The 12,750-nt window shown below is 44.2% G+C and overlaps 1 protein-coding gene across 5 annotated transcripts in view; it reads right to left on the bottom strand.

The window, feature by feature from the left end:
• Positions 1–12,750, bottom strand: part of coro2ba (coronin, actin binding protein, 2Ba) — a 99,817-nt gene that overhangs the window by 46,641 nt on the left and 40,426 nt on the right. The window contains exon 1 of one of the 5 annotated variants that reach the window (XM_069910569.1): positions 8,003–8,077. The exons of 2 other annotated variants lie outside the window; for them this stretch is intronic. Coding sequence is in view for 2 of the 3 variants with exons in the window: in XM_069910573.1 (XP_069766674.1) it covers positions 7,884–7,898 (15 nt within the window). In the remaining variant the exon portion in view is untranslated. Of the gene's footprint in view, positions 1–7,883; positions 7,952–8,002; positions 8,078–12,750 lie in introns of those variants that run through there. 2 more of the 5 variants (XM_069910573.1, XM_069910568.1) reach the window with 2 other exon arrangements.

The following is a 12,750-nucleotide window of genomic DNA, read 5'->3' as shown; positions in this document are numbered from 1 at the left end:
TTCGGGGAACCCATGCAGACACAGGGAGAACGTACCAACAGCACCGGATTAGAACCCTGATCCTGATCGCTGGCGCTGTAAAGGTGTTGCACTAACCGCTATACCACCCGTGCCTCCAAAAATGTTTGTGCACCGGAATTCACTTGCAACCAGCAAAACATTCTAAGAATGTTGAGGCATTTCATCATTTTATTTTTTTTTAATGCAATGTAAGCAGGAAAAGATGTTTAGCTTTTCTGTTCATACGTGAGGGTTGTGTAGTTAGAGGTTTAGCAGCGAAGCCCTCTTTTAAACTGCCCTTCATTTGGCCGATTGAACAAGTCAGAATCAGAATTTATTATAAACGTTTCACAAATAAAGTAACTTTATGGCAGGTGGATACTTGCTATAAAGTGCATTTTAAATAAATAAATAAACAAACAGATTGGTGAAAAATAAGTGAAGGTGAGGTAGTGCCTGTGGTTCATTGTCCGTTCAGAAATCTGATGGCAGAGGGGAAGAAGTTTTTTGGTACCGTGGGGTGTCCGTCTGGCCACAGCTGCATGCCCACGTGGGGTTTGCGTTGGGGCCGGTCGCTGCTGGTGACGTAACGGAGGCGACACTTGAGTGCGAAAGCATCCATGCGCGGGCTGACCATGGGAGCAAGGGCAGCGTCGCGGGTCACCTGCGGGGAAGGAGTGAACCGGGCGGCATGGGGGTGTGGCAGAGAAGGACAGGCTGGGAGTGGGAAGGTTCTGGTGAAAAATGGAGAATAAAGGACACAGGGCTGTTTGCTAAAACCAATACAGTAGTGTGAATCCTCTTTGTGTGGCAAAAGTTTAACATAGAACATAGAATAACACAGCACAGTATAGGCCATTCGGCCCTCAATGTTGTGCCGGCCCATATATTCCTTCCTTTAAAAAAACCCTCTTTGAATCCCTTTGAATAAGTTGCCAAACTATATGTCATCTCTTTACTCTTTTAAATAACATCTTTAAAACTGCAATTCTGTGATTTATGTCCTGTGATTTATATTCCATCCATGTGCCTGTCTAAGAGTCTCTTAAATGCCCCGAATGTTTCAGCCTCCACTACCATCCTGGCAAGGTATTCCAGGCCCCCACAACTCTCTGTATAAAAAAACTTACCCCTGATGTCTCTTTAAACTTCCCTCCCTTCACTTTGTACATATGTCCTCTGGTGTTTGCTGATCCTGCCCTGGGAAACAGGTGCTGGCTTGTCCACATTATCTATGCCTCTCACAATCTTGTAGACCTCTATCAAGTCTCCTCTCATCCTTCTACGCTCAAAAGTGAAAAGTTCCAGCTCTGTGACCTTGCCTCACAAGACTTGTTTCCCAATCCAGGCAACATCCTGGTAAATCTCCTCCGCACCCTCTCCATAGCTTCCACATCCTTCCTATAATGAGGTGATCAGAACTGAACACAATACTCCAAGTGTGGTCTTACCAGGGATTTGTAGAGTTGCCACATGACCTCTCAACTCCTAAATTCAACCCCCTATTAATGAATCCCAGCACCCCACAGGCCTTCTTAACTATCCTATCAACCTGTGTGATGACCTTAAAGGATGTGTAAATTTGCACCCCAAGGTCCCTCTATTCATCCACACTCTTAAGTGACCAACTATCTTAACTGTACTCAGCCTTCTAGTTAGTTCTTCCAAAATGCATCACCTCACACTTATCCAGATTGAAAGCCATCTGCCCCTTTTCTTCCAATTCTGCATCTTGTCTATATCTTTGTGTAACCTTCGACAACCTTCAGCTCCATCCACAACTCTTCCAACCTTCATATCATCTGCAAACTTACTGACCCATCTTCCCGCCTCTTCATTTATAAAAACCACAAAACCAGGGGTACCAGAACAACTCCCTGTGGCACTCCACTAGTCACCAACCTCCAGGCAGAGTACTTTCCTTCCACTACTACTCTCTGCTTTCTTCCTTCACCCAATTATTTATCCATACAGCTAATTTTCCATGACTTCCTGGATGAATCTCTTATTGGGGGACCTTGTCAAATGCCTTGCTAAAATCCATGTAGACCATATCTACTGTCTGACCGGCATCAGTTTCTTTTGTTACCTCCTCAAAAATCTCAATTAGACTCATGAGGCATGACCTTTCCTTCACAAAGCTGATATCCTTGAGTAGACTGGACTTTTCCAAATGCTCATAGATCCTATCCTTAAGAACCCTCTCCATTAGTTTACACACCACTGACATAAGACTCACTGGTCTATAATTCCCAGGATTCTCCTTATTACCTTTTTTAGACAAGGGGACTAAATTTGCCATTCCCCAATCCTCCGGCACCTCCTCTGGAGCCAAAAAAGATTCAAAGATCATAGCTACTACCCCAGCTATCTCTTCCCTCACTTCCCACAGCAGCCTGAGGTATATCACGTCCAGCCCCAGGGACTTATCAATCTTGATGTTTTTCAGATCGAACATTTCCACTCCCTTAATCTCCACATTGTTCAGCACACAGGCTGTTCAATTTTGACCTCACCTTGATCAAGGCCCTTTTCTCTTGTGAATACTGATGCAAAATATTCATTTAGGATCTTCACAACTTCCTTTGCCTCCAGGTACGTTCCTCTCTTATCCATTAGCGGCTCCACCTTCATTCTCTTCATCTTTCTGTTCTTCACATACACATAGAACACCTTGGGGTTCTCCTTAATTCTACAGGCCAAGGCCTTCTCAATCACCCTTCGAGCTCCTTTCTTCAGTTCCTTCCTGGCTACCACATACTTCTCATGAGCCCTTCCTGTTTCCTGCTTCCTATATCTAATGTCCTCTTGACTTGCTTCCTGACCTGTTTCGTCAGCAATGGTTCCATTTTCCTATCATCTTTTTCTTGTCCCAATGGGACAAATCTATCTTGAACCCTGCACGTGGTCCCTAAACTTCCTCCACATTACTTCTGTGCTCTCACCCTTAAACACCTGATTCCAATTTATTCTCGCTAGTTCCTGCCTCATCCCATCATAATTGGCCCTTCCCCAGTTAAGCACTTGCCCTGTTTGACTGTTTATATCCTTTTCCAAAGCTACATTGAAGCTAAGGGAGTTGTGGTCACTGGTTCCCCCAGTAAGAAATCCGCCACCTGACCAGAACTAGATCCAGTATGGCCTCTCCTCTAGTCGGCTGGTCCAGATCCTGTGTCAGGAATCCTTCCTGAACACACCTGACAAATTCAGCCCCATCCATCCCTCTTGCAGTAAGGAGGTGCCAGTCAATATTAGGGAAGTAGAAATCACCCATAACTACAACCCAGTTTTTCCCTCACCATTCCAAAATCTGCCTGCTTATCTGCTCCTCAGTTTAGCAGTTCCTACAGTCTTCAGACTCCTGTACCTCCTTCCTGATGGTTGCAGTGAGAAGAGGGCACGCCCTGGGTGGTGAGGGTTTGATTAATTTTTCCATATTTTTCTTTAATATTGTTTGGACATAAATCACAGAATTGCAGTTTTAAAGATGTTATTTAAAAGAGTAAAGAGATTACATATAGTTTGGCAACTTATTCAAAGGTTTTATGCATAGAGTATATATATGTATCCAGTAATGTGAGCTTTTCTGAACAAATTGTGTGCCGCTGGTATGCCCCATGGATACTGGAAGACAGAGAACATGGTTCTTATACTCCCCACTTTCCCTCTTTTGTTAACGCTGCACTTTTTTCTTTTCACTGATTTATCCAATTCCATTTTTAAAGCCTGTTGAATCCGTTCCATTGGTTTTTCAGAAAGCAAATTCCAGCTCAACTCCAAGTGAAAACAATTCTCATTTGGCTCCTACCACTTCACAATAGTTCCCTTGTTACTTGGCTCAGTTTGAGTTCATCTATTCCCCAAGAAGGCTAAAGGCGTTCCATTTTTCACAATCTCTGGAATCTTGGAACCAAAAAGTTGCTCGTGCCACGGTACCTGCAATCGCTCCGAGAAGGAACGTGGGAGGAAACCATTCTGTTCCTCAATCCTGGGCTGCCAATCAACAGGATCATGACTGACCTGTGACATCACTCCTCTTCTCTGTCTTTAGGTGTATTTTGTATCTAAGTCAGAATGTCGGTTCATTTGTTTAATCTTAATGCAGGTGTATTATGGATAATACAAGGAGGAGGTAGTGTTAGCTATATTGGAAAAGATCAAGGTGGATAAATCTCCAGGTCCTGACAAAATTTTCCCTAGGACCCTGAGGGAGGTTAGTGGGTGCATTGACAGAAATATTTAAAATGTCACTGGCCAAGGGGGAAGTGCCGGAGGACTGGAGGGTGGCTCATGTTGTTCTGCTCTTCAAAAAAATTCTAAAAGTAAACCTGGTAATTATAGGCCTGTAAGTCTGATGCCATTGGTGGGAAATTAATGGAAAGTGTTCTTAGAGATGATATATACAACTATTTGGAAAGATTCGGAGTGGTCAGCATGGTTTTGTACGTGGTAGATCATGTCTAACAAATCTTATAGAGTTTTTCGAGGTTACTAAGAAGGTTCATGAGGGGAAGGTGGTGGATGTTGCCTATTTGGACTTTAGTAAGGCTTTTGATAAGGTTCCCCATAAGAGGTTAGTAAGGAAGGTGGAAACATTAGGTATTAATGATGAAGTAGTGAGATGGATTCAACAATGGTTGGATGGGAGATGCCAAAGTGTAGTGGTGTAAATCTTTTTGTTGAATTGGAGGCCGGTGATGAGTGGAATGCCTCAGGGATTGGTACTGGGTCCACTGCTGTTTGTCATCTATATTAACAATCTAGATGATAGGGTGGAAAATTGGATTAGTAAATTTGTAGATGATACAAAGATTGGTGGTATTGTGGACAGTGAGGAAGATTATCAAAGCTTACAGGGTGATATAGGACAGTTAGAAGAGTGGGCTGAAAGATGGCAGATGGAGTTTAATACTGATAAATCTGAGGTGCTACATTTTGGCAGGATTAATCAAAATAGGACATACATGTTAAATGGTCGACAAATGAGTGCAGTGGAACAAAGGGATTTAGGTGTCATGGTACATATATCTCTGTAAGTTGAATCACATGTAGATAGGGTGGTGAAGAAGGCATTTGGTATGTTGGCTTTCATAAATCAGAGTATAGAACACTGGAGTTGGGATGTTATGTTGAAATTGTATAAGGCATTGGTGCAGTTTTGGTCGCCGAATTACAGTCAGGATATAAACAGTATAGAGAGAGTGCAGAGAAGGTTTACGAGAATGTTGCCAGGGTTTCAAATACAGGGAAAAGTTGAGCAGGCTGGGATTTTATTCTCTGGAGCGTAGAAGGTTGAGGGGTGATTTGATAGAGGTATTCAAAATTATAAGGAGGACAGATAGAGTCAATGTGGACAGGCTTTTTCCACTGAGAATGGGGGAGATTCAAACAAAGAGGGCATGGATTGAGAGTAAGGTTTAAGGGAAAAATAAGGGGGAATTTCTTCACACAGAGGGTGATGGGGGTATGGAATGAACTTCCGGCAGTGGTGGTAGAAGCGAGATTGATGTTAATATTCAAGGTTGGATAGGTAAACGGATGGGAGAGGTGTGGAGGGTTATGGGCCAAATGCAGGTCAATGGGACTAGGTGGAAGAAGATGTTCTGCATGGATTAGTAGGGCCAAACTGGCCTGTTTCTGTGTGTAAATGATTATGTGGTATTAGTTAGACGTTGTAAGAGTAAGTCTCAAGCAACCGGAAAATACACTTATCCAGCATTTATCAAACCCCATAGGTGCCGGAAACCAGGGGTTTTACTGCACCTCAACTGATGTTTCTAAATTTTAGGATCTCACTAGCATGTGTGATGTACTTTAGAACAAAGTATACAGATACCACACATCTATCAGGACTGAAATACCTTTAACAGTGAGGTAGGCGTCTTGATGAAGGAGGGTCTAGAACTTCTTCTGGTGGTCAAAGTTTGGCCGAATAGGGATAACCTCAGCCCTCTCTATTGCTCCTAAATCTTGGTGGTCGCCGAATCTGGTGTTTTAGGTAAACATACAGGGAGAATATAAAACCATGAGCCATTGCCTTATCCCAGGGCGGTGGAGTCCAAAGCCAGAGAATTAAAAACAAAAATCTGCTAACTCCGTGGTTGTAGTAAAAACACAAGAGTGCTGGAGGGACTCGGCCGGTCTGACAGCGTCCATAGGAGCGAGGTTCCTTGAGGAAGGGCTCAGGCTTGTAATATTGGTTATATATCTTCACCTCCCATGGACACTGCAAGACCTGCTGAGTTCTGTGTTTTTACTAAAACTAGTGAGGGTAGGTTTAATGAGAGAGGGATGGGATCTGAGGGGCGCATTCACACAGAGGGTGGTGGGTGTATTGAACAAGCTGTCAGAGGAAATGGTGAAGGCAGGTAGAATTATGACATTTAAAAGACTTCTGGACAGATAGGTGGATAGGTTTAGAGCAGGGGTGGCCAACCTTTTAATCTAGCACAGTAACAGGCCATTTCAGCCCATGAGTCCATGCTGCCCATTTAACCTACATCCCCGGTATGTACTCATGGGCCGAAATGGCCTGTTACTGTGGTGTATGTCTACATTAAAAATTAAAAGGTTGTTCACCCCTGGTTTAGAGGGATTTGGGCCCATCACAGGTAAAGCCCAGATAGGCCTGGACAAGATGGGTCGAAGGGCCTGTTTCATCCTGCGTAATTCTAGGATTCTATGGCTCTCCAGTGTGACACCAAAGTTAACACTGGTTGGTGGAGTCTTCTGCCTGACTGATCAGGGGGCTCTAAATCAGAACATGTGGGTTGTAACTCCACCCCAGAGATCTGCATGTTGTTCAGATCCCATGATATTGTTTTGTGAAGAAACAGTGAAGTTCTCCCCCATCCCTTGGCTCGTCAACCAAAGACCCCTAAAGAAGACAGAGTTTGAAGTTGGTCCTCGATTGATCATGTTAAACAAGGTGGCAGCATCTCCAAAACTGACCCACAGTGCCACACTGCAACCAACCTTGGACACCTCGTCCCAGGTTACCCATGGGGATGGGAGACGGAAGACACTCTGGCTTCAAGCAAATGAGGAACTTCTTTACTCTCGAGTGTTGGAATTGGGAATTCTCAAAAGATGTTGCCCTAATGTGAAATCAGAAGCTCCGAGAGATGACTTCTCCTTTAATAAAGCTTTGACTGTTTCCTGATTCCCAGCCTCTTATATGGGAGTGGATCAAATTTTGGCAAAAAGCTTTTGGAAATGGGTTAGTTACAAGATACCTCATGATCAAAGGATCTTACAGCAGAGAAGGCCATCCAGCCCTATCCAACAAGCCAGTTCTTTGAGACAGCAGACTAATTCATCCCACACTCGGCTGTCACCCAAGTACCTTGTTATAGGTTTCCCCTGAATTATTCATCCAATTCCCCTTTGAAAAGTGACATTGAATTTACTTCTCTTTTTCCAGCACTTTCCAGATCAGTTGAATAATATCCTGCCTCGTCATCAAATCTGTGACCCTTGTTTCTTTTCACAGAGCCAATATCAATTCTCACCTTTCCTCTTATCCATATCCAATGAACAACTTTTGTTTGTTGGTCTAGAACCCTCCATCTCCCATTCTTCCCCCTTTCTCTCCCAGTCTTTATTCTGATGTGGCCACCCATTTTAATTCCCCGCCCCATTTCCCTTGCTGACACTTCTGTCCACGGTCTCCTGCACTACCGAACTGAGACCACCCGCAAATTGGAGGAGCAACACTTCATCATCTGCTTGGCCACTCTCCATTGGATGACATTAACAATGACCTCCGGTTTCCGTTAAACCCCTCCCCCCCTTCTTCTTCTCCCCCCCCCCTGTCGCCTTTCCCCCAAACTCTCTCTCTCTTCCCTTTTCCCTCAGTCTCCTTTCACAGAACCAATTCTCACCTCTCCTCTTATCATATCCAATTGTTGGTCTGGACTCCTCCCCCTCCCATTTTTCAGTCTTCAGTCTGATGTCTTCCTGTTCTTTGCTTATGCCCAAAGTGTCAGTAATATATCTTTACCTCCTATGGACGCTGTTCCTCCAGCATTCACTGTATGCTTTTACTACAATCACAATGTCTGCAGACTTTCGTGATTCCCTCCCCTTGTTTATTCATGACCTTGCCGATGGACTTTCATAAGCAGACGTTTGCATGAAATTCTTGACCCTTCTTCAATATTTAACAACCTCAGTTAGTGATTAATGCTTCACAATCACACAGTTACATTTTACAAGTATTTCTTTTGTACGTGCTTTCTTGGAATTAGAAATAACATGACCTTAATATGGTCAATTCTCCAAACAGACCCCAGAATGAGCAGGTGGAGTTTAAAGGTGAACACAAGACTGGATTTCTTTGAAACAGTGGTGCGTCACATTTGGTATTGCCGTTGGAGACCATCTGACCCATTGTGTTCACGTGGTCTCTCTCGATTCCCCCTCTTATTTCCTATTGTCCATCACATGCCAATCGACTCTCCGTTAATTTTTCTCTCACCCACCTCCACCAGCAATCATTTTACCTAACCAACCAGCACATCTTTGGGATGTGGGAGATAACTGGCTTTAGCCTCCACTGCCATGGGGAGGATGTGCCAATTCCACACAGACTGTACCGGAGATGGGGATCGAACCTGGGTCACTGGACCAGCCCCTGTCACTCAGTCAGCAGTCTGAAACCACTGGTCCATGATATCACAGCAAATGGGGTAGGGATTCGTTCAAACTGGCGCTAAGCTTCACACTACTGTGCAATCACAATGTCCTCTAGGTACGACCGAATGGAACGATTTTGAAATGGAAGCTGCATTTCAGTGGCCCCCAGGGAAAATTGCTGAAGCTGGCAGATGGGAATGAGAATGCATGTGAGGCTCTTTTCTCATTAATTTTGAGACTGGGTCCTGTCCTGCTGTTCTGCACATTACACTGGACAATGAAGATTTTGTTTCCTGAACACCTTTGGGTATATTTTATGGATTTTGGACTGATCATGAAAACCGCCTTAAAATTTTCTTATCACATACTGATTTTTAGATATAACCTATTTTTGTGATTTCCTGTCACATTTTAAGTATATCTCAAGCATACAAAACCATGAAACGCAACATGTTATTGAAAATTCATTTTCTGCATTTGCACTTGGACTTCCTCCCTGCTGATCTTGGTGCAGTCAGAGACGAACATGGTGAAAGGTTTCACCAGGACATTGCGACCGTGGAAAACCGACATCAGACCAACGGGAATCCATCAATGCCAGCCGACTATTGTTGGACACTGATACGAGAGGCATCAGATGCTAAGTACAAATGAAAATCGGGGGCAAAACATTTTTAGGTCAATTGAACTAACGCAATGTGTCAGCATCATTATGCGATTGAACATGATCAATAAAAGTTAACAACGTTTCTCCAACTTCCTACGTGATACAGCAAATCTGAAATTATCTGAAATTGTCCACCATCATCCCCAATTTTTTTTCAGGATGCAAACCTTTTGGAAAAAAAATGGTTGTCCAGTGTTATTAGTGACCTATGCACTTTTTCCCCCACACACGTTTTCTGAAACTCACGATTAAACCTGCCTCTGCAGTCATGAAAACCTGCTGCATGAAAAACATCTTTCTTCTATTTGCTTGGAGAAGATAGGAGTTAATGCAGACACAAGCCAGGGGTGATCGATTTCCCTGAAGAACAGCAGTGAACCATATGGATTTTCTGCCGCAAGCCTACATTCTCATCCTTCCTATCACTGCTCATTTCAGATTCATTTAATTAACGGTGTTTAAATTCCCCAACTACAGAGCTGGGATTTGATCTCCTGTCTCTATTAAAGAATCCAGGATTCTCACTCACCATCCTTTGTAAAATTAATGCCTCAAATCAACCCCACATAGAGTGGGCTTGAAGCTCAGTCACGATCCTTCTGAGGAACATCCCTGATCTCTTTCTTCAGTATTCTTTTGCCAATGTCATCGCAAACCAGCAAGAGACACGCAGTGGAATGAACCCTCACCACACCTAACAGGTCACATCTGAAACCAGAAGCTTTTCGGAAGTGTAATCTTATGAACTTTAAACGTGTCAAAGAAATTATTAGTCCTTCAAAACTTTTTTAAAGCACACACCTCAGCCACTCTCACCAGTCCAGAGGCTTCAGGATTTGAGCCTAAATCTGGGCAGGTGCTTCAGCAGAAGGAACAACAAGTCTCCCATTCACGTCACACAGAGTAGAAGTTGTCCTCACACCATCCTGACTTGGAAATATCTTGCTGTTCTTTCACCTCCATTCTTCAAGATGATCAAAGGTTCTGGGGAGAAGGCCGGGCAGTGGGGCCAAGGGTGAAAAATTGATCAGCTCATGATAGAATGGTGGGGCAGACCCGATGGGCTGAATAGCCTGTTCCTGCTCCTATGTCTTATGGTTACTGGGTGGAAATCCTGAAATTCCCTCCCTTACAGTATTGTGAGTGACCCACAATCTCAGGGACTGCAGCGGTCCAAGAAGGCAACTCCTCGAGGGATGGATGATTAAACGCTGGCTCAACCTGCGATGCCATATTTTAAGTAATTTTTAAAAATTTAAGCATGCAACATGCTAACAGGCCATTTCGCCCCACGAGCCCGTGCCGCCCAATTGACCTACAACCCCCAGAACGGTGGGAGGAAACCGGAGCCCCCGGAGGAAACCCACGCAGACTCGGGGAGAATGTACAAACACCTTACAGACAGAGTGGGATCCGAACCCCGGTCCCGATCGCTGGCTAACCGTCGCTGCCCCTCAAGAATGAACAAAAAGTGAGACATTTCAGAGCGAGCGCTCCATAAAGCCTTGTCTTTTTATACAAAATAGAATTACAGTAAATAAATATTGAACTAACCTCAGAAACAAAATTAACTGTAACAAAGTGATTCCTAACGCAAGATGTGCAAAATGGGAGTGAGATAAAGGGACACATGCAAGACATTATCTACACAGTCTGGAATGGGATCATCCATCTTCCTCTATTTAAGTTCATTGCTAAGAAAAGTCACTGGGTGCCTTCCAAGAGACCAAATGCCGATGTCCAAACCTCACTTTTATTTCCTGCCTCTTATTATTGGTTCCAATAGTCTGGATGCTTCTATCAAGTTCATGTAGCGTTTCAAACCTCCCCACTTCTACACTGTGTCAGTTCTGGCTCAGTTCTCTCTCTTCTGAGCCAGAGAATAGTGGTTTTGTATACCAGTGACTGAACAACGTAGTCAGTCCAACTCTCCAATGTAGAACTGGGCGTGCTGCGCTTGTACAGTTGCAGTTTTTGCTATTGCTCTCCCGAGTGCCGTTAATAAATCTCACCGCCACCAAACTGAGCGAGGGATGTAGGGTTCATCCCGGGAGCCCTCGATCCATCTCGGCAGAACAGTCTACGTGGCCAAAAGCATGTGGCTGATAGTAGAAGGTGGCCTTGTGCCCACTGGCTGCAAGTGCTGCCAACATCACAACAGTGACCAGCTGTGAAAGAGCACTGGGACATGTGATAGTGCTACCAAAATGCAAATCTTTCTTTTCATCCCCGAGACTTTTCTGTGTTTTTTTTAAAAATTTCGCTCACAGGACTGTTGCCGTTGATTGCCCATCTCTTGGGGAATACAGCCTCAGGATTCGGGGGAGTAGAGTGAAGACAGAGATGAGGAGGAACTGATTCTCCCAGAGAATCTGTGGAATTCTCTGCCCAAGGAAGCAGTAGAGGCTGCCTCATTGGAAGCATTTAAGACACAATAGATAGATTTTTAAATAGAAGGGGAATTAAGGGTTATGGGGAATGAATGGGAAGGTAAGAGGACCCGAGTCCACAGCCAGATCAGTCATGATCTTATTGAATGGCAGAGCAGGCTCGACAGGCCAGATGGTGGACTCCTGCTCTTGTCTCTTCTGCTCTGATGTTCCAACTATTCCCAGACTGAAGAGGCAGTGAATGACATTGGTTGGATGAGCATAGATTGCGAAAGGACGGCAGATTTCCTTCCCTCAAGGACATATCAGTGAAGCAGATGGATGGATCAGCAGCTGCTAATGCATGTCAGCTTCCTCTTTATCAGGATTTAGTAAATAACTTGAATTACCCGGTTGTAATTGTGGGTTTTGAACGCATGTCAGGATCCCACCCTCCGAACGCTAATCCAATAACTTAACCACAATGCTTCTGTTACAATCATGGGACTTCTAATCATCCCCCCCTGTTGGACTTCCCTTTTCCCGCTTGATGGTACCCTACACTATGAACTTTGACCTTCCACCTGGTAACTCTGAGTGAAGACAAAGTCTCCAGTAAGGTTTTCATTCCTAAATGTCGACTTTTTAAGTTCTTGAAATCTCAGGTTTCCTTCACTTCCAATCTCTGTTTCCAAGTGCCATTCCTCCCACTTATCCTTCCATTTCTTTGGGGTTCAGGGGCAGTTTTTATTTTGGACATACAGCACGGTAACAGGCCCTTTCGGCCCACGAGTCAGCACCACCCAATTGACCTCCAGCCCCTGAACATGTTTTGAACAGGGGGAGGAAACCCACACAGACATAGGGAGAATGTACAAATTCCTTATAGACCGCGCCGGATTCGAACCCCAGTCACGGTAACAGCTCTGCACTAGGCCACTATGCTCATAGTGCCACCCAGTTAATTCCAGAATAGCAGAGAAGGCAGGGACATTGGCAACTATAAGCCGCCATTTGAGGGAACAACCAGTTGAAAAGACGTATATTTTCAAACCACCATTCTCGACCCTTTTAAGA

This window comes from Narcine bancroftii, chromosome 14 (genome assembly GCF_036971445.1).
Source record: "Narcine bancroftii isolate sNarBan1 chromosome 14, sNarBan1.hap1, whole genome shotgun sequence".
Taxonomy (NCBI): Eukaryota; Metazoa; Chordata; class Chondrichthyes; order Torpediniformes; family Narcinidae; genus Narcine; species Narcine bancroftii.
Note: the sequence above shows the minus strand (reverse complement) of the source record. Positions and strands in the feature narration are given on the sequence as shown.